At 48.0% G+C, this 24,905-nt stretch overlaps 1 protein-coding gene across 3 annotated transcripts; it reads right to left on the bottom strand.

Moving 5' to 3' along the window:
* Nucleotides 1-2,937: 2,937 nt before the first annotated feature.
* On the bottom strand, nucleotides 2,938-24,523 carry ECHDC3 (enoyl-CoA hydratase domain containing 3). Of its 3 annotated transcripts, none has more exons than XM_004049056.5 (5): nucleotides 24,169-24,523; nucleotides 19,446-19,567; nucleotides 17,340-17,437; nucleotides 11,332-11,532; nucleotides 2,938-3,787 (listed from the first exon to the last, which is right to left on the bottom strand). In XM_004049056.5, exons 1-5 carry the CDS (start codon nucleotides 24,516-24,518, stop codon nucleotides 3,467-3,469), a joined length of 1,092 nt encoding a protein of 363 aa, XP_004049104.5. In that variant the 5' UTR covers nucleotides 24,519-24,523; the 3' UTR covers nucleotides 2,938-3,466. The 3 variants fall into 3 exon arrangements, with proteins under 3 accessions (XP_004049104.5, XP_063565950.1, XP_063565949.1); XM_063709879.1 differs by lacking the exon at nucleotides 2,938-3,787 and adding an exon at nucleotides 9,052-10,799; XM_063709880.1 differs by lacking the exon at nucleotides 11,332-11,532.
* Nucleotides 24,524-24,905: the final 382 nt, after the last annotated feature.

The raw sequence follows: 24,905 nt of genomic DNA, 5'->3' as shown, positions 1-24,905 counted from the left end.
CTGTGTGAGAGAACATCCTTATATTTTAGAAGATGTATACTGAAGTATCTAGGACTAAGATATCATGATCTCAACAACTTATGTTTGAATAGTTTAGCCAAAAACTATTTACACACACACACGCGGATTAAAGCAAATATGGAAAAATATTAAGTGTTAATTGACTCTAGATGGTGGCTATGGTTGACAGTTGTACTATTTTTTTTTCAACCTTTCTAACATTTTTGATCATAAAAATGTGGACACAGACTCACCTCCTTGGGCTGGTATCTTGGTCTATAGATTCAACGCAATCCCAATCAAAATCCCAGCAAGTTACTGTGTGGATATCAACAAACTGATTCTAGGGTGGGTACAGTGGCTCACACCTGTAATCCCAGCACCGTGGGAGGCTGAGGCAGGAGGATCGCTTGAGCTCAGGAGTTTGAGACCAGCCTGGGCAACATAGTGAGCCCTCGTCTTTACTAAAGATAAAAAATTAGCCAGGCATGGTGGCATGCACCTGTAGTCCCAGCTACTTGGGAGGTTGAAGTGGGAGGATCACTTGAGCCTAGGAGGTGGGGGTTACAGTGAGCTATGATCATGACATTGCACTCCAAATTGGGTAACAGAGCAAGAACCTATCTCAAAAAAAAAAAAAAAAAAAAAAAAACGACAACGATGACGTACTTCCTAGGGCTGCCTGGCACAGTTTCAGCCTAAATCACCATGTGCTTTTGCATTGTAACAGACCTAAAGTCACTGGTGTAGAATCAGTCAGGAAGCTGGTGTTCTCTCATTCACTTCATTTGTTTTTGTTTTCCAGGGTCAAGCCAGCTCTCCAAGGATCTCTCAGCCAGGGTGGACAGAAATGGATACCCATGTTACTGCATGGCCCCCGAACCTGATGGAGTATGACCTACCGGGCAGAGCTCAGCTCAGCTACCCCAAGAAGTAAACAGCGCAGAGGGAAAGATAAACCTTCCAGGCTTTCCGAAAGCAATTATCATGTGTGGTTATCAGAAAATTTGTATTCACTATCCCAGGGGAAGGAAGCAGAGATACAAATAAACCCAGAATTGATATTTGCCTGGGGATAAATTATATGACATTGCAGGGTGGGGAGCAGATTTTCTTTCTGGATTACTTTCTGCACAGGCGGCCATTAAAATGTATAGCTAGTCCCTGAGTGCGCATCAGCTTGGGGCCGGGAAGTCAGACTGGAGGCCATGGTTTGAGGGCATAGCGCTCATAAGGAAATGGGAAAGTCAACTTTTGATTTTCTTTTGTCAAGTGTTTGAGAAGGGTTTGTTACTTTCTCCAAGGCCCTGAGAGTTGACATCACACTCTCCCCTACATGGTGCGGGCTGGCAACCACAAGGTGGTGACTTCCATAGCAGGTCCCCTGAAGGGGAAGAGACAGCAGGTGGTCCCACGGACCTGCAGGATTCTTGAGCTGCCCACGACAGCCAGTGCATCACGCCTTCATCTAGAAGCTTCAGCCCGGTGTTTATGAGCTTGGCAGTAAAAACTCCACTGGTGGTCTGTGGATAAGCAAAGCTGGTGTCCCTTCCCTTGCACACTGGCAGTGTTCTGTAGCAAGGGGTTCAATGCTGGGGCCATTCCTTTGTCTTGGGAAACTGTCACGGGGTAGGACGGCCATTTCTTCAGGCTTGCTGACCCCAGGTTAACCTCACACCAGCCCAGTGGCCCCCTTTGGGGCAGTGTGGCCAGGGGGACAATTATCTGTGGCTTTATCAGGCAGATGGTGTCTGCAATCCTCACTCTACAATCTCAGCTGTTTGACCTTGGACAAAGCTGGCCTCAACTACTCGCCCATGAGCTGGAGGTCGCTGCGGTACCTACACCACTGGGCTGGCATGAGGATGAAATTAGAATGTACAGAGGGTGCTCAGCACACAGTGTTTGTCCAGGAAGTGGCAGCTCTCATAATTTTCTGTGCGTAAGGAGTGGTAACAAACTCCTTTTTTTCAAGAGCACACTCTATGTTTTCTAAAATCTAGAAAAGAAACAAATGGTCTTTCTCAACAGAAACCTGTGAAAACAACTCAGGGACACCCATACCATGAGACCCTTGCCCCGGCCATTTGAATAACCACAGGCTAGAGCCTTACAGCTCTTCATCCCCAGCGTGGTACTCATCCCATGAAAGGCCACGTTCTACTCACAGGTGAAATAAACTGGTTTTAAACAATCAGCCTTACGGCAATCTTGAGGACAAGAGATTTGGGACATTTCTTGGGCCACGTTTGACCTGAAGCCAGCAGGTCATAGACTTAGGTCCCCAGTCAAACCCTTGCTCAGGTGGGAAACTCATGCACTGCACCTGGTTCTGGTCTGTGATCTCTCCTGGAAGCCGAGCATCATTTGGAAGTGTGTCTGGAGGAGGTGTTCCTTTTTTTTTTTTTTTTAATTGAGGCGGAGTCTTGCTCTATCGCCCCAGAGCTAGAGTGCAGTGGCGCCATCTCGGCTCACTGCAACCTCCGCCTCTGAGTTCAAGCGATTCTCCTGCCTCAGCCTCCCGAGTAGCTGGGATTACAGGCACACGCCACTGCACCTTGCTAATTTTTGTATTTTTAGTAGAGATGGGTTTCACCATGTTGGTCAGGCTGGTCTTGAACTCCTGACCTCAGATAATCCACCTGCCTCGGCCTCCCAGAGTGCTGGGATTATAGGCGGGAGCCAGCGCCCAGCCGGGAGGAGGTGCTCTTAATGCGTAGGATGTGTGCACCCCACCTCCTCTCCCCAGTGTTTTCATCCTCAGGTTGAGCCTGGAGTCCGGGTTTCACAAAAATGTGGATAACAAGGGCATTTGTTATAGAAATAGGAGGCACCTACTCTATGCCATCAGCGTGAGCATACAAAAACAGTTAATTGATTTTTTTTTCTTTTCTTAGACAGCTTGCAGTGTAGCTGGGGAGATAAAACATACCAGTCTCTATAAAGATTTAATTTATTTAAATCACATAAGATTATTCAAAGCCATAGGCATGATTAAGTCTCTATAGAATCAAGAAGATTTTCTGTGTGGAGAATATCTCGTGGAGATTTGAAATGTGTCGCCTCTCCTGAGCAGCCGGGATTAACTCTGCTTAGGACGTTTCGGATAAGGGTCAGGCTGGCGTCCTTCTTTCTGCCTCCATGGGTTGCCACCTTCTGCTATGTCAGGGGGGTCACTTGCTTAAGACGTTGCAAGGAGCACCCCAAATGCCAGGCTTCCCACCATAGCTGGCCCGCTGCAGGGTTCACCAGCCTTGCACTGAGGTCAGCACCTCAGTCACTCTCCATTTTGTCCTTTCCCCATGAAATCGTGGCTTTTAATGTAGGCCAAATGCTGTGACACCAATATCAAGTCACAAAAGCAGCCTGTCTGTCACCTGTTGAAGCTGAGAGGCAGTGGTGGCTGGGCCAGAGGGGAAGGTGGGCTCCTGGGCGCTGCCCGTGGGCCTCACTCCTCTGCCTCCACTCACGCTGGCTCGTGTGACCAGACAGGTTTTCTCTTCTGGAGGAAGGCCGTGATGCCCTCCTGCCCGTCCCGCAGGGCCAGGTTGTCCACCATGGCCTGGGAGGTGAGGTAGTAAGCTGTCCCCAGGTCCTGGGGCAGCTGCTTGTAGAAGGTGGCTTTGCCCAGGGACACCACGGGACGGCTTAGCGATGCGATCTTCCTAGCGATCCGCATGGTCTCCTCCTGCAGCTCCGCCTCTGGCACCACCTTGCTAAGCAGCCCGTGGAGCAGGGCCTCCTGGGCAGAAATGGGCTCGCCAGTAAAGAGCATCTCCAAGGCCACCTACGGGGAGACACGGGAGGTCACTGAGGTGCTCTCCTGTGACCCGCCCCCGCCACCTGAGTCCCGCCTCGGCTCAATGACCTGCTTCCTCAAATACCACATCATCCGCCAGTCCTGACGTCTTCAGTGCCCTAACTCCTGCCCGAGAGGAGAGCGGATCTTTCCAAGAGCAAAGAAATCACACCAGGCCCAGGGGAGCAGTGGCTGTCCCGTGTTCTCTTGCTCCTGCAAAGATCTGGTCACTGAGCCTTGCACGGCTGGGGATTTCGTCTACCTCTTTTGAGGGCCAGGCACAGGATGCCAGCCACATCAGATGGGATGCCCCACAGACACTGCAGTGTGGGGGTGGGGTGGCGGGGAGTGGGGGTTCCAGTACCTCTCAGAACCCACTGGGGCCACCTCCCACAATAAGCAGTCACGGGGCTGTCACCTTGGCCTGACTGGAAAGAGCAGACCCAGCCTCCTGGAGAGGTAAGGATTTACAGACAATGTCTTCAAGGACCAGACGTAGAGCCCAGCATGGTTTTAACTCACCAATTGGTAAGATGTGGCAAGGAAAGGATGCCCTCTCCCCTCCTACTACCCTCCCCTGAGGTTCCAGGGCTGGTGAAGAGCGGGGGAGCCCAGCTCCCTCCCTCCCCACCGTGTCCTCTGCTTCACAAACACTGCGTGCTGCACCAACCAATTCTGTCGCACGCTACCAAGCCTGGCCCCTCTAAAGTCAAAATGGAAAAGAGTGGTCCCCAGGTGCACAAGGACACACAGGCAGGGGCCCTTCCCTTCCCCACCCCTCACTCAGGCTCTCACAATCCTGGTGGCATCCCTGATGTTCCTCAAACACGCCCATGCACTGTCACCTCAGGGTCCTCGGACTCGCTGGTCCCTCTGCCTGAGGTGACTTTTCCCTGGGTGTCATCCTGACACACGCCCTCATTGCAGGCCTCTGGTCCTGCGTCCGCTATCACTGAGGTCTTCCATGGCTGCCCTGCTCCAAGTGTAAAACAAACCCTGATGCGACCCCCGTCTGACTACATTTTAAATCTTTTGCACTTCTCTCCATTTAACACCCTATATATTTCATGTTTTTTTATAGTGTATGTCCTTTGTAGCACGTAAACTCCAGTAGGACAGGATTTTTTATTTTTCCAAGATGGGGTCTCACTATATTACACAGGCTGGTCTTGAACTCCCGGGCACAAGTGACCGCACGGCCTTGGCCTCTTAAAGTGCTAGGACTACAGGCGTGAGCCACCATGCCTGGCCATTTTTTTTAGTCTTCTGTTGATTTCTGTATCTCCAGCACTGGAAGACTGTCCTGCACATAGCAAGCAACCTATCAAATATTTATGAGGGAAGGAAGGAGAGAGGGAGGAAGACAGGCAGGCAGGCAGGAAAATAGAGTACAGCACAAGTGGCAGGTTTGTTCCTTTGAGACAAGGGCAAGGAGGTGATACAGCTTGCAGCTGGCTCTGGCTCTTGCTCTTGGGACCTGGCCTCCATGCTGTGAGGAAGCCCAAGCCACATGGAGAGGCCGGGTGCAGTGTGCCGCCAACCACCCTTGCGGGGGCCCAGCTCAGAGGCAGCATCCACAGCCAGACACGTGAGCAAGCAGCCTTCAGATGAATCCCCAGCTGAGGCTGCCGACCTTCTGGAGCAGAGAGAAGCCTTCCTCGCTAAGCCCTGTCCAAATTGCAAATTCTGTTGTCTTGAGCTACTATACTGTGGGTGGCCTGTTGCCTGGTGATAGCTGGACTAGCCGGAGACACACACAGGGGAGGCATCAGCATGTAGAGTGGGGTTTTTCAACCCTGGTGATACTGACGTTTGGATAACTTTTGCAGGGAGGGTGGGGGCTGTCCTGTGCATTGCAGGATGTTCTGCAGCATCCTTGACCTCCACTCTCTAGTTATCAGTAGTACCTACCCCCCACCAAGCTGTGACAATCAAGAATGTCTCCAGGTATCGCCACATATCCCTGGGCCAATACTGCTCCCAGTTTAGAACCACGGATCTAGAAGGTTTTTAAGCCACAGGACTAGATTGGATCCCCCAGAATTGAACTTGGATAGAGAGACCAGAAGCCTGGCCCAAGGCCCCTCCTGCCACCATGGGTGGAGATGGAGCCCACACGCACTGGGCTGGCAGCCAGGGACGGGTGATGCAGGGCCTCCTTTTCTCCTCTGTAAAGTTAAAGGCATGGACTAAATCACCACCTCTGTTTTGGAACTGTACCGATTTTACGTTGGAGGGAGCAGGAACGTGACAGCTATGGGGGTTCCAGGGCAGACCATTTTTAGTTGACCAGGAAGAGCACTTCATGCCAAAGCGTGTCTGAAGCCCTGGTTGAACCAGGAGCTAAAAAGCAGATCCTGTTGTGAACAGCTGTGTCACAGCACGGGGCCAGGACAGTACCCTGCTCCATCTCTGCCCCTGAACTGCGTGTCAGCTGGGATCAGAAGCCAAGGTGGAGACCGTGTCACAGCTCCTCCCAGCCACTTACCCTCCACTGACACAGGCGGCTCTTGGGGAACTCAGAGGGACCAAGTGTCAGGAAGTGGCCAAGGCTGAAAAACTGATGCAACAAGAAAAAACAACGAAAGCCACCCAAGTCAACCTTATCGATCCCTTTGTCACTTGCAATGATCAAGTCCTAGATGACTCTCAGAGTCGTTAAGAATGGAGTCACAGCTGGAAGGAGGAAAGAGTAAATCCAAAGTAGTAAGTGTTCCTTCCTGGCCGGCTCAGCAGATGGGCAAGTATTCATCCCAGGTGGGGGGCTTGCAGCCTGGGCCGGCAGTGTGTAGCTGCAGAACTGCACGGAATTCCAAATGCCCCAGATGTTTTGGGGTTGAGTCCTTTGGAGTCCAAGCTTCACAGGCGGGGCCTGGTCCCAAGCCTGCTGGGCACTGGTCCTCCTGGGACCTCTGAGCAAGCCATTTCTCACCTCTCACTTCCACAGCCAGCACGCTCGGGTACAAATGACCATCACCAAGGGACACAGTGAAGAAGCCACTAACTAATGACAGCAGGGCACACTGTCACATCAAGTACAATGGAAAGGCTGGGGGAAAAATGGTCCATCTGAGCCAGACATAAATCAGGGAGGTCACTGTGACGATTTTGCTTGCAGAAGAAAAGCTCAGGGACCTGGTTTGAGCTCAAGGGACCTGGCTGAGCCAGATGTACCTGAGTTCCAACCCCAGCTCTGCCACTTACTAACCACAAGACCTTCAACTAATGCCTTGGAGTTTGTTTCATCTGGAAAACAAAAACGAGCGCCTCCTGCAGTATTGCAAGGATTAGAGATAGCAGGTGCAAGGCTCGTATAATAACAGTCCTGGGCACTCAGTAGGCACCCAGTGAATGCAACACCTATTTTTTAACACAACTAGGCCAACTGCAGATGGTCCATGATCTCTAATGCTGGCTTTTAAATGGTTACCCCAGCCTTGGAACGGGGGTGATTATTTAAAGCAGAGGGGTCTTCTGGATCTCATAGGCCACCCAAGTGGCAAGAGCCGTGTGCCACAGCCCACAAGGGACTCTCCCCACGTCATGCCCCTTTGCATGGGTGTGGTGTCTTAGTCCATTCAGCCTGCTGGAACACAGCACCACAGCCTGGTGGCTTATAAACAACAGACATTTATATCTCACAGTTCCGGAGGCTGGAGAGTTCAAGGTGAGGGTGCCAGCACTCAGCGACTGGTGAGGACCTGCTTCCTGGTTCGTAAACGGGGCCTTCTAGCTGTGTCCTCACATGGAGAAAAAGGGGGTAAGGCAGCTCTCTGGGACTGCGGTTTTTTTTTTTTTTAAGAGATGGAGTTTTGCTGTTGTTGCCCAGGCTGGAGAGCAATGGCACGACCTCGGCTCACTGCAACCTCCGCCTCCAGGGTTCAAGTAATTCCCCTGCCTCAGCCTCCCGAGTAGCTGGGATTACAGGCATGCGCCACCATACTCAGCTAATTTTTGTATTTTTAGTAGAGACGAGGTTTCGCCATGTTGGCCAGGATGGTCTCGAACTCCTGATCTCAGGTGATCCACTCGCCTCGGCCTCCCACAGTGCTGGGATTACAGGCATGAGACACCACGCCCAGCCTGGGGCTGTTTTCATAAAGTCATTGATCTCATTCACAAGGGCTCCATACTCATGATCTCATCACCCCCAAAGGCCCCACCTTCCAACACCATCACCTTGGGAGTGAGGATTCAACCCAGGAATTTGGGGAGGACACAGCATTGAGACCACAGCACATGGCATCTGTCTCCCAGGGAGCACCAGCAGCAGGGTGAGGAGCTGCAGGAGGAGCACTATGGAAAGAGTCAGGCCTGAACAGAACCCATGGGATACCTGTGCACACACACACATGCATTCGCACTGGCACCGTGGCACCAGCAGGGTCTGTCCCTGGGGCTGCCACAAGGCCAGGCTCTGAGGGAAGCACACTGGAGTAAGGGTCATGAGTCCCATCTCACTGGCCGGACACAGGACACGAGGCCCTGAAACTCCCAGACCCTCTTGCAAACTGGGTGTGGAACTGTGCGTCCTCTAAAACTGCACTCCCAACCTCTGGCCACACAAATCACTGCTAAAACGCAGCCTGTCTGGGGCAGGCTGGAGATCCAGCCTTTCTCCCAGGCTCTCTAACATCTGCACCAGTTTGAGCAGCGGGCTTTAACCATCTTTCCAGCTTGGAAACCCCACTCTGTTCTCATTAGCTGATTAGGAAATCAGAGTCTGCCTGCCTCAGGAAAATGACTGTTCTGGGAGGAAGGGCTTCTCATTTCCCACATGCTCTCCAGTGAGGCCGGCTGTTTGAGGCACTGGCTCAGGGTCTGAGCAAGGCCAGCTCTGCCTGGGAACGGAGCAGCTGCGCCAGGCAGGGTGTTTTATAGGATGCCAGGAAGATGCATTATTTAGATCATGCCCAAGGAGAGAAGCTCTTTACAAATGGGGAATATTATTCATGTCCAGGCTTGGTCTGATTTGAACAGACAGGCTTGATTGCATGGTTTCTGCCCCAGTCTCCAGCACAGCCAAGCAGGTCCCTGCGGCGGCCAGGAGAGGGCACTAGTGACCCATACATGTTGTCTTATCCAGTGGGAGACAGGCCCAACTTCCTGCCCAGGCCAGTTTGCAAAGTACCTGCTAGCTTCCCTGTGGGTGTATGAGGGACACGCATCCACCCCCCAAAATACTCTGTGGGCCTGTGCATGGATGTCCGTGGATGGGTTCACATGCGCACAATCAGCAAAGACAACGGGCAGGTGGTTTGGGTCAGGTTTATTAGATTGTTATGAATCCCAGTTTTTCCTCCTAAAGCAGGCCCACACAATTAGATCTGCAAATCCAGAAACCTAACAAAGGCCTTAAGTTCCAAAAGACTGTTTCTTCCTACAAAATTCCCTTTATCAGTACTGTGATTTCTGCTTTTCAGTGTTGACCCCAAGCCATGTTCCTGAGTCACGGCTCTGAGTGGCCCAGCAGCGTGCAAGGACTTGTTGACAGAACTCTGAACTGCTTTCAGGCAGCTGATTAGAAGAAACTGGCGAGTCTCCGGTCGAGTGATTTAGAGGCCTTCTGGGGGTCAGAACATGAGAACAGAGACCAGGAACCTGAGCAGGGCTGTCCGGAGATTTTTTGCCCCATTTTCTGAGAAGGTCTGTCCTTGGAAGGTAAAAGCTACTTTGGTTCATCCAACTGGGTGATTATGAAATGGGGTTTCTGAAGACTGGGCTTCCTTGGAACTTAAGGCCTGTTTTTGTCATATTTTCCCCTTTTTCTTCTCAAAAACTTTAAATTTTATCAATTTAAAACTTGATAAATATGGTCTAGCGTTAAGTTTCTAGGAATCAAATTTAATAAGCCTTGATTTCAAAAGTTTAAGAGAGAATGGGTTCTTATCCAGACAGTAGGGCTGACTTCAAGGTTTCAAGTGCTTTACTGTGGAACCTTCCAGAACATCAGGTGTTGAAGAGGACAAGCAGCTGTCAGCACAGCTGTCTTTTATTAGACAAAGGCCTTGTGAGTTGATTTGCACCATTATAAGATAGTTTATGAATAAGCTCTGACAATCAATTTGTTATACACAAAGTAGAGTCTTAAGAAATATTTACTGAATGGGCCAGGTGCGGTGGCTCACGCCTGTAATCCCAGCATTTTGGGAGGCCGAGGGGGACGGACTACTTGAGGTCAGGAGTTTGAGGCCAGCCTGGCCAACAGGGTGAAACCCCATCTCTACGAAAAATACAAAATTAGCCGGGTATGGTGGCACGTGCCTGTAATCCCAGTTACTATGGAGGCTGAGGCAGGAGAATCCCTTGAACATTGCAGTGAGCTGAGATAGCGCCACTGTACTCCAGCCTGGGTGACAGAGCGAGACTCTGTTTCAAAAAAAAAAAAAATTACTGAATGAGTTTAAGGTAAGTGTCTATCTTGACAGAATCGAAAACATCCTCTTAGTCTGAAGACACTTTAGCCAGCCGTCACCTACTGTAGCGCGAAGCCCACTTCCAGCCCACTGTCCTAAGTGTGTGTGTTCGCAGGTATCTGTCTTCAGAATTTCCCCACAAACACACATTTCTGCAAAAACCAACAAAGGGGCACTGCAAAAGAAAGGAATACTTCCCTAAACTTCTTGGTCCTACTACTGGATTTCCCTTGGATCTTATTTCTTTTGCGTCTTAGGCATGTGAGCAATTGCTGATTTTCACAGCTGATGCTGAAGTAGATCACATACATTAGAAAGCAGTTTAGCTTCTTTACTTGGTGTGGTCTAAGATTCTGCCCCCTTTTTTACAGATTTCCAATTAAGTACAAGGATGCACTTTTTCCGCAACAAGAACACTGTTGGTTTACACTTGAGGGAAGTTTAGGAAATATTATTTTATGATGTTATAGGAAGGAAGAAAGCTTTGTGGCGGAAACAGACTTCACTGTAGTTAACAAAACCACTCTGCAACACGGCTCCTTCTTGGGCAGATTCAACATACCACGCACAGGAGATTCGTGTTCCTGAAATGCAACCGTTGTAAACCCAACACACTCCAGAAATCACCTACTCTAAATCCGTTCTGGAACAAGACAGACTGTTGATGAAGAGTGAGCCAGCGACACTACTATCCTAGGCTCTGGATACTGGCATTATGTCAGCACGCTATTCTATCTCATGGGCAACCATTCAGTGCAACAAAACTGAGTCTCAATTGCATTTCAGATAAGATTACAAAATATGTGCCATTAGGAAGACAAACAAAACTAATCGGCAAACCTACCCAGTGGTACTGAGGGTACGCATGATGGAAATGCAGTGATTTCACAAATTGACGCCTGGCGTCAGAAGCTACAGAGGAACAGGCAGGCGGTCGGCTCTTCCCTCCCTGCCATTAGAGGGAACATCCTGGCCCATCTAGCCAGAGGCACTCTGGGCAGAACGTCCTGATATGACAGGCACTTTTAACAAGCGGATCTTGAATCATCGCATGCACTGGAGGAGGAACTCCGGAGAAGGCTGGGAGGCAGAGGTGGGTGGGGGGAGTTAAATTACCTTTCTAGGCACTGCTCTTGCCAAGGCAACCCCAGGGGTAGAACAGAAGAGCCCGATGTTCACCCCAGGAGTGGCAAAAGAGGACTTGTCGCTCGCCACGGCAATGTCGCAGCTGGCAACCAGTTGACAGCCGGCAGCCGTGGCCAGGCCATTGACCATGGCAATGACGGGGACGGGGTGGTTCCGGATGTGCATCATGACCTGCGGGACAAACACACCTACTTCATTTCCACCCAGAGGGAGGCACGACATTAACGCCTATTGTTTTTTTTTTTTTTTTTTTTTTTTTTTTGACAGAGTCTCACTCTGTTGCCCAGGATGGAGTGCCGTGGCAAGATCCTGGCTCACTGCAACCTCTTCCTCCCGGGTTCAAGCGATCCTCCTGCCTCAGCCTCCTGAGTAGCTGGGACGACAGGCACGGGCTACCACGCCCAGCTAAATTTTTTTTGGTATTTTTAGTAAAGATGGGGTTTTACCATGTTGGCCAGGCTGGCCTGGAATTCCTGACCTCAAATGATCCACCCACCTTGGCCTCCCAAAGTGCTCAGATTACAGGCGTGAGCCACCACGCCCAGCCAACGTCTATCATTTTATATGACTTTCCTGTTTCCAGAGCACTTTTCATAAGCGTGAGTTTATCCGATTCTATGGAAGAAAGGTGAAAAAAGGCACAGAAAGCACTAACTCCTATTAAATATCTACTCTGAACCAGGCAGTGTAATTTGGTCTTTCTGAGAGCCCCATGGGGGCAGAGCCCTATTGTACAACAAGGACACTAAGCTTGGTGGGGGCTGCCGCAGGGGGTGGCCACAAGCTCAGCTCTTGAGTAGTGACAGACCCCCGCCTGCCTTCCTGGCAAATGTGCTGAAGAAGAGTGTGGATTTTTCTCTCTGGGGAACAAATCAAACCCTTCACAGACAGTTCTGTTCTCACTGTGCCTGTGTGACGCTCTTGTGTTAAAGGTCTGAAGCTGGTATTTGGTGCTTCCTTGAAAAACTGAGGTGGAAAAGGGCCTTGAAGGCAGTTTTCTTAATAATTACTTCTCCAATTACCACCATGAAGATGCTCCCAATTCTATTAAAATGGGGGTGGGGGGACTCTGCTGTCATCAAATTAAACAAAATTCCTAAAATAGAGCCATTGGCACAGAGAGGAGAGACAAAAATGTGCTAATGTGACCCCTCCAACCAATACATTTCCAGAACTTTAACTTATTTTTGCAGCTTATGTTTTCATGCCACAGAGTGTGTTGCTATGGTAACTTCAATTTCTAAAGTGCTGCTCTTTGAACCTTGGCAGGGAGAGAGGACGGGAACGAAATTTGGGTTACTTTCCCCAAGGCAGGTATTCAAAGACAAATGACCTTCATTGATTTGAAGATTTTGTCTAAGAAGCTTATCTTTTATATCCATAAACATTTGATATTCGTTAGCTTTCTTCTAAAATAACCAATTATATATTTAAGGCTATGGTATCATATCCTATATTAGTGCTTTTTGACTTTTCTGGGGGGAGGTCTCCTTTTGAGAACCTGATAAACGCTAATGACATTTCTCTTCCCTAGGATAAATGAGGAAATACATCCTCCTCAGAAGAACACAGGTGGGTGGATCATCTGAGGTCAAGAGTTTGAGACCAGCCTGGCCAAAATCATGAAACCCTGTCTCTACTAAAAAAAAAAAATACAAAAATTAGCTGGGTGTGGTGGCGCGTGCCTGTAATCCCAGCCTACTTGGGAGGCTGAGGCAGGAGAATTGCTTGAACTTGGGAAGTGGAGGTTGCAGTGAGCTGAGATCGCGCCATTGCACTCTAGCCTGGGTGACACAGTGAGACTCTGTCTCAAATAAAAATAAAAAGAAGAAGAATGCACAGATAAGTAAACACCTGTACACAACACTGTTCACGGATTTAGGGGGTTCATGCACTGTAAGGTGAGACTGGGGATGGGCTAGTGAGAGTGCTCATTACCAGTGAACTGGAATGAATAACAAGGGGAAGAAATCCCAAGAACTTCTAAAGTCTTGCTGCAAAGAAAGAAAAGATTTCGTTTTCGTTCTGAGTGTTGTTGCACCACCCAAGGAAGTGAAGTTACTAATGAAAAGCCAGTTGACTGGGATTAGAGTTGAACAGTCTACCTGTCCTGTCCATCATCTGTGAATGGCTAGGATTTCATAAAACTTGGCAGAAAAATAGGTAATATGTATATATTCAGCATTAAAAAAGCATATAATTATTAATTTTTTTTTTGAAACAGAGACTTGCTCTGTCACCCAAGCTGGAGTGCGGTGGCACAATCTTGGCTCACTGCAACCTCCGCCTCCCGGGTTCAAGTGACTCTCCTGCCTCAGCCTCCCGAGTACCTGGGATTACAAGTGTGCACCACCATACCCGGCTAACTTTTTTGTATTTTTAGTAGAGATAGAGTTTCACCATGTTGGCCAGGTTGGTCTCAAACTCCTGACCTCAAGTGATCCACTCACCTCGGCCTCCCAAAGTGCTGGGATTACAGATGTGAGCCACTGTGTCCGGCCTAAAAATGCATACATTCACCTTTGATCTAGGAATTCTACTTCTAAGAAATAATGTGAAATAGGTAAAAAGCTCTATGCCAAAGATGCTCACCAAATCATTATTTTATAATAGTAACAAACTATAAATAATATAAATATACAAAATAAATAAATGGCAATGGAAACTAAACTACATCCATTGACTAGGATGCTGTATTCTCAATGAAATGAAAATTTCCAAGAGAAACACCAGCATGGCAGTCTGGAGCTTATGCAGTGGTCTGAAACCAGGCTGCCAGGGTTTGACGCCCAGTCTGTCACTTACTCAGCCTAATCCTGGACAAGTCATTTAACCCCTCAATTTTCACATCTGTAAAATGGACATGATAATAGCACCAACCTTATAGAACATGACAGTTATATAAATTAACATATCTAAAGTACTTAAAATATTATCTGGCATATAGTAAGCAATCAATGCTATAATCATATTATGTAATTCTATACTGTAATCTCATCTATATATGATTATTTAGAAAAACAGGTTCACATGGAAAAATGATCTAAAAGGAAATACAGCAAAATATTAATCACGGTTCTCTCTGGGTGGTATGATTATGGTATGACATCGGTGATCTTTTACTGTTCTAGACTTTCAAAACTGTTTACAAGTACTCATTACTTTCATGATTAAGACTATTTTAGGCCGGGTGCTGTGGCTCACACCTGTAATCCCAGCACTTTGGGAGGTCAAGGTGGGCGGATCATTGAGGTCAGGAGTTTGAGACCAGCCTGGCCAACATGGTACAACCCCATTTCTACTAAAAAAAAAAAAAAAAAAAAAAAAATTAACCGGGCGTGGTGGTGCACACCTGTAGTCCCAGCTACTCAGGAGGCTGAGGCAGGAGAATTGCTTGAACCCGGGAGGCAGAGGTTGCAGTGAGCCGAGATCATGCCACTGTAATCCAGCCTGGGCGACAGAGCGAGACCCTGTCTCAAGAAAAAAAAAAAGACTATTTAAAATATAAAGTTAGAGAGAAGTTCAGAAAAGACAAAGGGAATTTAAATAATCAACAAGCTAGAATAATCAAACACTTGATAGTCAAGAACTGATTATACCTATTTGACCTTCCTGAATTAGGTACTGTTTTGGGTCTGCTGACTCCAAAATGTGACATAAATAGAACTCTGCCCTAACCTCCTTTAACAGCATCGCTAAGGGTTTCACGTTATTTCCCCAAAGCAAGAAACCTTGTCCCATTGTCATTTGATTGACGGGGTATGAGAGCAAAGTGCAGAATCTTCTCCTGAACTAGAGTTTCCATCTCCAAACTTCAACAGGATATAAGTAGAGAGACAAGGAAGAAGTCTCTAACCTGAGCGCCATGGCAGGTCATTTTCACTCTTCCAGAGTCAAGTTCTTCTCATTCTCATTCTACTCATTCTTAATTTGCCCTACTCCTGGTTTGTATACAATTAACTATCATGCAGTACTTGTCGTCTATAACCAATTGGTATAGTTTTTAGATGCTTAGCTAATTCAGATACCTCTATCCTCCTTTCTAAAATCAAATTTTCTCATGCATGAACTGAACAATGAAATATCTAGCTCATTCTGTTCCAATCTGCTGTTGATTTCACTTGGAAATGGAAATCTTGCACAAGTTCATGGCACTCATATTTATCCAAGACAATGTTATTTTCTTAGAAATGGTTTAAAGATATCAATACACTTTCAGCCCTATTTTACTACTTTGGGGTAGGCCCTGTTTATGCACTGAGTCTTTTTCAGGGAGTCAGAGGCCTCCAAGGGTTAGGGGCTTCCAAGAAATCTGGGCTTTATCCTCTGAAGAAGGCCTGCTCCCCTGTGGCCCATGGCTATGCTGTTTAGATCCCAGTTCACCAAGTTACCAGAGCAGAGTGATAAAAGCAGACCCTTAGGGAGGATAAAAGGGCTTTACTGGTTCTCTTTGATGCTTTTCAACTTTAGCCAAACACACTGGGTATTTGTAGAAAAAAACTTTTAAAGCACCAAGGCTTGGCAAACCCAAGAGTGGAATGTTACATAAACATCATTAATGTAGGAAACGAAAGACCCAGGTCTCGGCTCTAACTTGCTCCCACTTCCCCATGAGGCTTCGAGTAAATTGCTTTTCCTGTTTATCCTTCCATGGAGTGAGAAAAATATAACCTGATCGCTTTATGGGTTTCTGGAAGGGCAAGGAAAACAAATGGGGATGTCTTAATCATCTTCCCATTCACATCCCTGTTGCTCACTTCTGTCTTGTATCATTAAACATCTGTGAAGTCATTAATGACCAAATACATGAATGAATAAGCCGATGAATGAATAAAAAATTAGGTTAAACTATCTTAGAGGCAGGTTATGAAACCATTTTATATGTGTTGTTTCCCAAATAGATTTTCAGTTTCAGTTTGGCAGAAAACAATTTTTTCTTATGTTTCCCTCAATGCCTTGCAGGTATTATAATAGGTGCTCAATAAATGGTCATTAGATGAACAATGTATTACTTAAAGCTGGATTCTCTATTCAATTTTTCATTACCCAAGGGGTTGATTTCATGCCTTTATAAATCATCCAAAACTTTTGTGCCTCTTCTTCCTCTGTGGCTGTCGGTATTTTTCCTCCTTAATATGGTGAAAGAGGCAGAAAAGAAGCAACAACGAAGAGGTTAATTTTCCTACTTGGAGGTGGTGATTATAAAGGCTGGTTGAAAGAAGCATTCAAAAATAATTTTAAAAACCATTATTGTTATTCCATTTATTAATGTTCTTTCCCATTTAATAGAGTTGTTTTAGTTTAAAATTTTTTAAAATTATTATAATCTTAGATTCTTCTTCCCTAAAGACACACATTTTCACCTTTTCCTTCTTACTCCAAACTTCTATACCAAGACATACTCCCACAATGCTAGACATGGCAACTATGAGTACCATCCTATATTCCACTTTCTTTGGTATAAGACAAAATCAATAGCAAATTATGGTCACTTCTTAAAAGTCTAAACTAGGCTGTGCATGGTGGCTCATGCCTGTAATCCCAGCACTTTGGAAGGTCGAGGCAGGAGGATCACCTGAGGTCAGGAGTTTGAGACCAGCCTGGCCAACCTGGTGAAACCCCGTCTCTACTAAAAATACAAAAATTAGCCAGATGTGGTGGTGCATGCCTGTGATCCCAGCTACTCAAGAGGCTGAGGCAGGAGAATCGCTTGAACCTGGGAGGCAGAGGTTGCAGTGAGCCAAGATTGCACCATTGCACTCCAGCCTGGGCAACAGAGGGAGACTCTGTCTCAAAAAAAAAAAAGGTCTAAAACAAATAATTGCTTGGATAAAGGATCTGATGACCAAACAGTTTCCAGTTGCTCTGGGTGTTTGGGTCTCATGGATAAAATCTTATCTGTAAGGTCGAAGGCGAACTCAACATTTAATGTAATGATCATTTGCAGGTTTGCACTGTCGACTGTCGTCCTGGCTTACCTTGGAACAGGTCCGAAATACTTCGGCATGGTAATCACGGCCTTGCTCCTCTGTCAGCTCCTTTAAGTCATGCCCAGAAGAAAACACAGGCCCCTCAGCTGCAAATGTTTCCAATTGAGAAAAGAAAACAAAAAGATGTAAACACCCAGAGTTGGGCAGTTAGTTCCCTTCCTTGTCTACTGAATAACTTCAGCAAACTTTCACTTAGAGCAAGTTAATGGCCTAATTTTGAGAAGAATAATTCCAGTTTGCTTGAAAAGTTCCAGCCAGAATTTTGTGATGAAAAATGCAAGGCGAGACATTTTTTAGGTGCCTCCGTGTCCTAAAATTTCTTCATGGAAAATGATAGAAATACACAATTACATAAGGAGAAGATTCAGTTACCAAGGCGAAGGTATTTTATACAGAGCCTTTATTTGGGGACTCGCTCTGGCCTGAGTGTATTGAGTCACACAAGCTCATCAAAATCCCCCATGCCGAAGGCAGTGTCCATGTCATTTCATCTACAAGTAGTGGCCAGCCGTCATGGCTGAACTGGGAAGGTGAGGGTAGGAAGAGACCTCTGAAGCCTTCTGGTCTTCATTTTACAGATGAGGGATCATAAGATGTGGCTGCTATCACTGCTGTCATCAACAAGAAAATGTCATCCTACTGATGAGCTGATAACATTTTCTCATACTTCCCTTTTGTTTCTGTTGTTGCTGTTTGAGACAGAGTCTTGCTCTGTTGCCCAGGCTGGAGTGCAGTGGCACGATCTCGGCTCACTGCATCCTCTGCCTCCCGGGTTCAAGCAATTCTTGTGCCTTAGCCTCCTAAGTAGCTGGGATTACAGGTGCCTGCCCCCACGCCCAGCTAATTTTTGTATTTTTAGTAGAGATGGGGTTTTGCCACGTTGGCCAGGCTGGTCTTGAACTCTTGGCCTCAAGTGATCTGCCCACTTTGGCTTCCCAAAGTGCTGGGATTACAGACATGAGCAACCATGCCTGGCTGTTGTAGTTATCTTGATTGATAGGCAATATTATTGTCTTTTTGTAAGTGAGGTAATTATGTAGTTAAGAAGCTATAGTGAGACCCTGTCTCTGCAAAATAAAACCTTAAAAATTAGCCAGGCACAGTGGTGGCAATGTTGCTTGAGGCTAGGAGTTCGAGACCAGCCTGAGCAACATAGTAAGACACCATCTCCACAAAAAATAAAAAATTAGCTGAGTGTAGTGGCACACACCTATAGTCCCAGCTACTCAAGAGACTGAGGCGGGAGATCACTTGAGCCCAGAAGTTTGAGGCTGCAATGAGCTATAATCATGCCACTGCACTCCAGCCTGGGCAACAGGGCAAGACTATGTATCAAATAAAAAAAAAAAAAAAAAAGACGTTAACTGCCTTTGCTGTATCCAGGTAACATCCCACATGGCTGCTGGACTGTACTAGTTCTAATTTCTTTTCTCTTCACCATATAAAACAGTTGAACACTTTTGATTAACCATGGATAAGATGGTAACATTCTGAATTTCTGCCTCCAGAAACACTGATGCTTGATTTGCCAAACAAACATAGCATCACAAAGCATCATCATCATATTTTTTTGTGCACGCTTTAAAATGCTAATATTACTATTATTTATACCAGTCCCATCATCACAAGAAAAAATAATTCTGTAAAAATTCCTTTTGGAGCAAGCAAACAAATTAGCAGAATATGGCATCTTTTCCAGCACTGCAGATATCAGTTGGAAAGCTTGGTAAGAAAAGTCAGACCAATCAAATGCCCCAAAGGATTAGTGGTTAAACCCATTTTATAAGGTCCATGAAGAAATCAATTCTCTGATTTTGAGGGGAAGATCAGTATAGCCAAGTACAGAAATGTTTTAGTATCTAACAAAAAGGAAAAGACATAGTTTCACTGAACAGTCACCTTTGTTATAAATTCTGCAGTTAATAGTGTTAGGACCAAACCACCAACTACACAGGTGTTTTCCATAATTAATGTTCTTGTAAAGGAGCTTCAAAACAATTCTCCAGTTAAATAAAGGGATGCCCCAGTTAACTAAAGACTCAGAAAGCTCTTCTGGGCACTGCAGAATACTAAGGACAGATATCAGATACATACCCGAGATGATAATGACTTTCAGATCGTTGCTGTCAGCGTCATGAAGAATGTCACTTTGGAGAGACTTCAGCATTGCAAGTGACAACGCGTTCCTCTTCTTGGGATTGCTCAAGACGATGTTCCTGTGAAGAACATTGTACAACCACAGGGTCACACACCAGTCAAAACAAGTGAGGACCCCTGCGATTCCTGTCTAGGAGCTATTTTTAAAAGACAAGAAAGGAGAACTGCTGGGGCTTAGTGCCAATTTAGAGGGTCTGTCAACTCTCTGGAGTTACAGCCAAGTCAAAACAAGAAAAAGGCGACCTGAAATGCAGGCTGGGTTTCCTCCCTCTTCCCTTGATTTGTTTCTCTTTTTCTCCATGTTTGCTGTCAGAAACATGACTGCCACCTCCACGGAGAGGGCAACGCACAGCGGTTCCAAAATCAACACCACCCAGAGAGGCTGCAAGCTTAGCATGAGAGCAGGCGCTGGAGAAATCTGACAAACAGTGGCTACCTTCCACTGCTTTCTTTCCATTGTTCCTTAGAAAAAAGTTAGAAAATGAGCCCAGAATGAAAATAACTCCCCAGATCTTGGCTCACTGCAACCTCCACCTCCTGGGTTCAATCGATTCTCCCGCTTCAGGCTCCCGAGTAGCTGGGACTACAGGCGCCCGCCACCACACTTGGCTAATTTCATATTTTTAGTAGAGACGGGGTTTCACCACGTTGGCTAGGCTGGTCTTGAACTCCTGATCTCAGGTGATCCGCTTGCCTCAGCCTCCCAAATTGTTGGGATTATAGGCATGAGCCACCATGCCCGACCCAATTTTTTATATTTAATTTTTGTGGGTACATATAGTAGGTGTATACATATTTATGGGGTACATGGGATGTTTTGACACAGGCAAGCAATGCGCAATAATCACGTGATGGAAGATGGGGTATCCATCCCTTCAAGCATTTATCCTTTGTGGATGACAAAGGATAAATCAACAATCCAATGCAATGATACTCTTCGTTAGTTTCAAATGTACAATTAAATTATTATTGACTATAGTCACCCTGTTGTGCTATAGAATTCTCGGCCTTATTCATTCATTCTATTTTTCTGTACCCACTCCATCTTTTTTTTTTTTTTTTTTTTTTTTTTTTTTTTTGAGATGGAGTTTCACTCTTGTTGCCCAGGCTGGAGTGCATTGGCATGATCTCAGCTCACTGCAACCTCTGCCTCCCGGGTTCAAGTGATTCTCTTGCCTCAGGCTCCCAAGTAGCTGGGATTGCAGGTGTGTGCCACCACACCCAGCTAATTTTTGTATTTTTAGTAGAGCTGAGGTTTCACCATGTTGGCCAGGCTGGTCTCAAATTCTTGACCACAGGTGATACACCCGCCTCAGCCTCCCAAAGTGCTGGGATTACAGACGTGAGCTACTGCACCTAGGCCCGTCTTTTCTTACAGTGGCATCCTGTAGGTTTACAAAACAATTCATGCTGTCTGCAAGTGGGCTGATACATGAAGGAAAAAAGTACAAGCCACACAGCAAGAGGGCTCTTCTGGACATATCCTCTCACAAAAAGCTGGCGTCCAAAGGCCTGTTCGCTCTTTTGAGGCATCCCACGTGCTGAATAAAATAACCTGTATTGTCATCTTGCTGCTTATACACAGAAATGTCTTATTTTTGGCTGTTACAAGAAATGGGCAAAGAGCCAAACACCAGATTGTTATTATATATTTTATATGTTTCCTATCAGTTTTCACCTACAGGTTTCCTACCTTCCTCAATCTTTTTTGAATCTGATATTCCTTCCGCGGTACAGCCAACTTGGATCCTCCATAAATAGTATTCTGTGTCATGGTTTTCCGGAAAACAAGTTTGATGACTGAATTGATTTCAATAAGAATAACCACTTTCTTTGGAATACCATTTCAAGGTTGCTGCAGTCTTCAGGTGGCTGTGCTATTCACCTTGTTGTTTCTTATAAACATTGTTCTCTGCTAAGTACAAAAATTACTTGCGCTGATTTGCTGATAGACTTCAAAACTTATATTTGGTGGGGGTGGTGGGAGAACTGCTTATAAACCTCTCCATCAAATATTGAGGGTGCTTCTTGTAGCAAATATAAAAAGCTGCCATCCCATCGGTGACGTATGCTTAATCTTAACGCTAAGGTCTCAGGCAAAATTGTATAAAAAGATTCTAGCCCCCGAGGCCATCGTGCGCTGCGGAATCTGTTCATGTGTCCTGTTAGCTGTTTGGCTCCCACACTGTGAGTGTTCTAAACTAAAGAGTCCACTCTCCAACCCAGAGGAACCAGGCTCAGCTCCTCCCGCCCCACCCAAGCTCTTCTCACCAACCATCTCCTAATTTCCAGATCCAAATCCACTGGCCATCTCGATCACTCCCTCCTTCTGGAGACAGATTTCTTCTCTCCTGGTTGTTTTGTACTTCTCTGGTCGGTCCTTCTTGACTTCTTTCGTGGGCTACTAGCCCTCTGTTAACCCCTGAATGCCAGCCATCCTGAATTCTGTCCTCCACACTCTTCCCAGGCAACTTCACCGATGACTTTGATGTCAACAGCTGCCTCTGAGCTGAGCTCCAGGTACACGCGTTCATTCCGATGTCTACTGGCCTTCTCCATCTAGGTGTCTTTGGGCATCCCCCCATTCTCAAACCTGCCCCTCTCCTCTCTTTCTTATCTCAGCAGTGCCACTCAGTTGCCTGAATGAGAGAAAAAGTCATTCTAGTTTCCTATCCCTTCCTGATTCAACTGGCATCAAAACCTGTTAATAATACCTCCTAAAAAAATCTCTTCACTGAACCCTCCCAGTGGCCATCTTGGTTCAAAACATGCGATGCCTTGCACCGAGAGCTCCACCAATATCACCTATCCGAAGAGAAAACCTCTTTAAGAATAAGGTCACCACCAGAGCATGTGATAAGTGTCAAAGTAAGAGATGGTCCCTATAAATGCCCCCATGAGCTGTCTGAAGATCATTATTGTAAACCATGAGAAGGTCCCTGAAGTGAGGGACTGTTATGTTCTCACACAGAGAAGACACTCAATATCTGTTGACCTAATGACAAAAAATAGCATTTCTATTTTTTCACAGCCAATTCCACCGAATGCAGTGGAATGACATCACATCCCGTTTTTTCGCCATCTCTTTTCAAACCAAGTGGTGAGTAGAAACAAAGTAGAAACCACTTTGGGGCAGAGGGACCTCTCTGAACCCTGGTGAGACCTACTGGCCGTGTGGCCCTGAACAGGCTGTCACCTCTCTGAACTTGCTTCCTCACGGTAAAGTGGGCATAAAATTATCCACTTTGCAGGCCACTGTTAAGAATTAGGGATCATGGATGCAGGGAGCCCAGCACAGAGCTGGCCCTGGGTCCATGACAGCAGTGCTGCTGGGAGGAGGAGCATGGAAAAGGGACACTTGAAGAGTGGCGGGTCGCTCAAGTTCTTGCTCAAGTTCACCTGCTTAGTGCCCAACATAATGCTGCTTTAATGCTTGGTTAAGAAGTTTCCTTTCCTACTAAACAAACCCTAGCATTCATGTGAGAGTGTTTCAGTCACCACCTTTGCCGATTCATATTTAATTCTGGAGAACTCGACTGGCCTCCTTTTTGTCATCTGGCCGCCATGCCCAGAAGTCAGGCTTCCAACCAGATGTGACCAGATTTACAGAAGCAGAAACCTAGCAATGGGCAAGAAAGGCCCTGGCCTGGGCCCTACTCTGGCCTGTGCTCCTGTAGTTGATGAGCAAGGGGTCCACAGGGAAGGGAACCATCCCCTTTCCAAACCCTGGGGCCATTACTGAGACCCTGGAATTCCTAGCCCCTGCTGTGGGCACCCCAAGCCCAAAGGTGGCCAAGAGCAGCTGTCTGTAGGGCATGAGGGCTGGAAGGGTGTCTGCAGATCTGTGCACCCAGCCCCTTGCAGAGCAGCAGAAAGGACGGGTGCAAAGGTAGGAAACGATGAGAGGAGGGTGAGGAGAAAAGGAAAACGCTGAAGCCAGGGGCTGGCTCTCTACCCCTGCGGGGAACCACCTGGTCATCTGAGGATTAACAGTTCACACGCGGCCTTCTAGGTCTTCTTCGGAAGGTAAACATCTCAGGGTAGGAGAAGACGACGTTTTATTTAATAGCTTGATTTAGAACTGAAACATGCTGAAACACGGTACGCAGGCCTCCCTTTGCACCCTTGCCCCGGCCAGGCAAGCACCCGGCTCAGGCCTGGAGGGGGTAGGGCCCTCCACCTTCATGACTCCATCGCCCAGATTCCAGTTGGCGTACAAGCACATTTTTAAGAGTTTTGGGCCTGTAGCCACAAGGGCAGCGCTCAGGAAGCTGTGTACTTTGTCCTATTTACTGTCCTGGCCCCCAGCCCCGCGCCTCTGTGTGAGGGCCAAGGAGCAGCTCGACCAAGCCCACACTTCCCCTGGAGCCGGGTCTGGGGCCCAGAGCCCTCCTCTCCAGGCCTCTCCGCAGGCCCAGCGACTGGAGGCCCAGTGACCCCGCAGGCTGCCCTGAGGGCTTTGGAGCCCCGGGCAGTCCCACCGACGGCCCTACAATCCCACCTGCGCGTCTCGCTGCCAGGCCCGGGTCCGGGACACGGGGAGTTCCCTCCCCAGGGGCGTAAACGGGGCTCCGGTTCCCCGGGTCCTCCCCGGGTCAATGGCGGCGCCCTGACCCCGACTCGGTCCCAACGCGAGGAGCCCGCGCGGCCCGGGGCTGACCTTATGCCGTCCAGCTGCCGCGCGCTGGTGGGCCGCGGCTCCGACTCCCGCCGCCCCGCCCCGGCCGGGTCCCGGCTGCAGAAGCGGGCGGGGAGCTGGGCCCAGGGGCCGCGCCAGAGACATATGGGCCCCCTTGCCCCGAAGGCCCGCAAGACGGCGACGGCGGCCATAGCATTCGGGATGGCCAGAAGCCGCAGGATCGCGCTGCCTGGCCGGCCGCAGGTGCTGGGCGCTCCGAGGGCGCTGCTGTGAGCAGGGCCGGGACGGAACTCGACGGTGGCCGAGACCCGGACGGAACCGCCTGACAGGCCCAGGCTTCGCGGGGACGCCCCAGGCCAGGCCCAGTCCATACTACGCCCCGCCCCGGCACGCCCCACCCCGCCCCGGCACGCCCCGCCCCGGCACGCCCCGCCCCGGCACGCCCCGCCCCGGCACGCCCCGCCCCCACGAGACCCTCCCCCTGCTCGCCGCTCCCCGCCGCGCCCCGCACGGTGAAAGGCGCTGATTGAAAACCTGCAGGCCGGCTCCAGGGGTTGTTTGACAAGGCCTGTGGGAAAGTTTAAGCTAGGGGAGGAGTAGGATGATTTCTTTTTGCACCAACACCGGGAATGTGGCGTTTGCCTGCATTAGGAAAACGAGCGTCAGGGGTGATTGGCGCTGCACTGTTAGCAACCGCTCCCCTACCTGCCTGGGAAACGCCCCGAGCCTGGAGGGCGAGCACATGGGGGGCCTGGCTG

Source organism: Gorilla gorilla, chromosome 8, assembly GCF_029281585.2.
Source record: "Gorilla gorilla gorilla isolate KB3781 chromosome 8, NHGRI_mGorGor1-v2.1_pri, whole genome shotgun sequence".
NCBI classification, from domain to species: Eukaryota; Metazoa; Chordata; class Mammalia; order Primates; family Hominidae; genus Gorilla; species Gorilla gorilla.
This window is presented reverse-complemented; position numbering and strand designations above follow the sequence as displayed.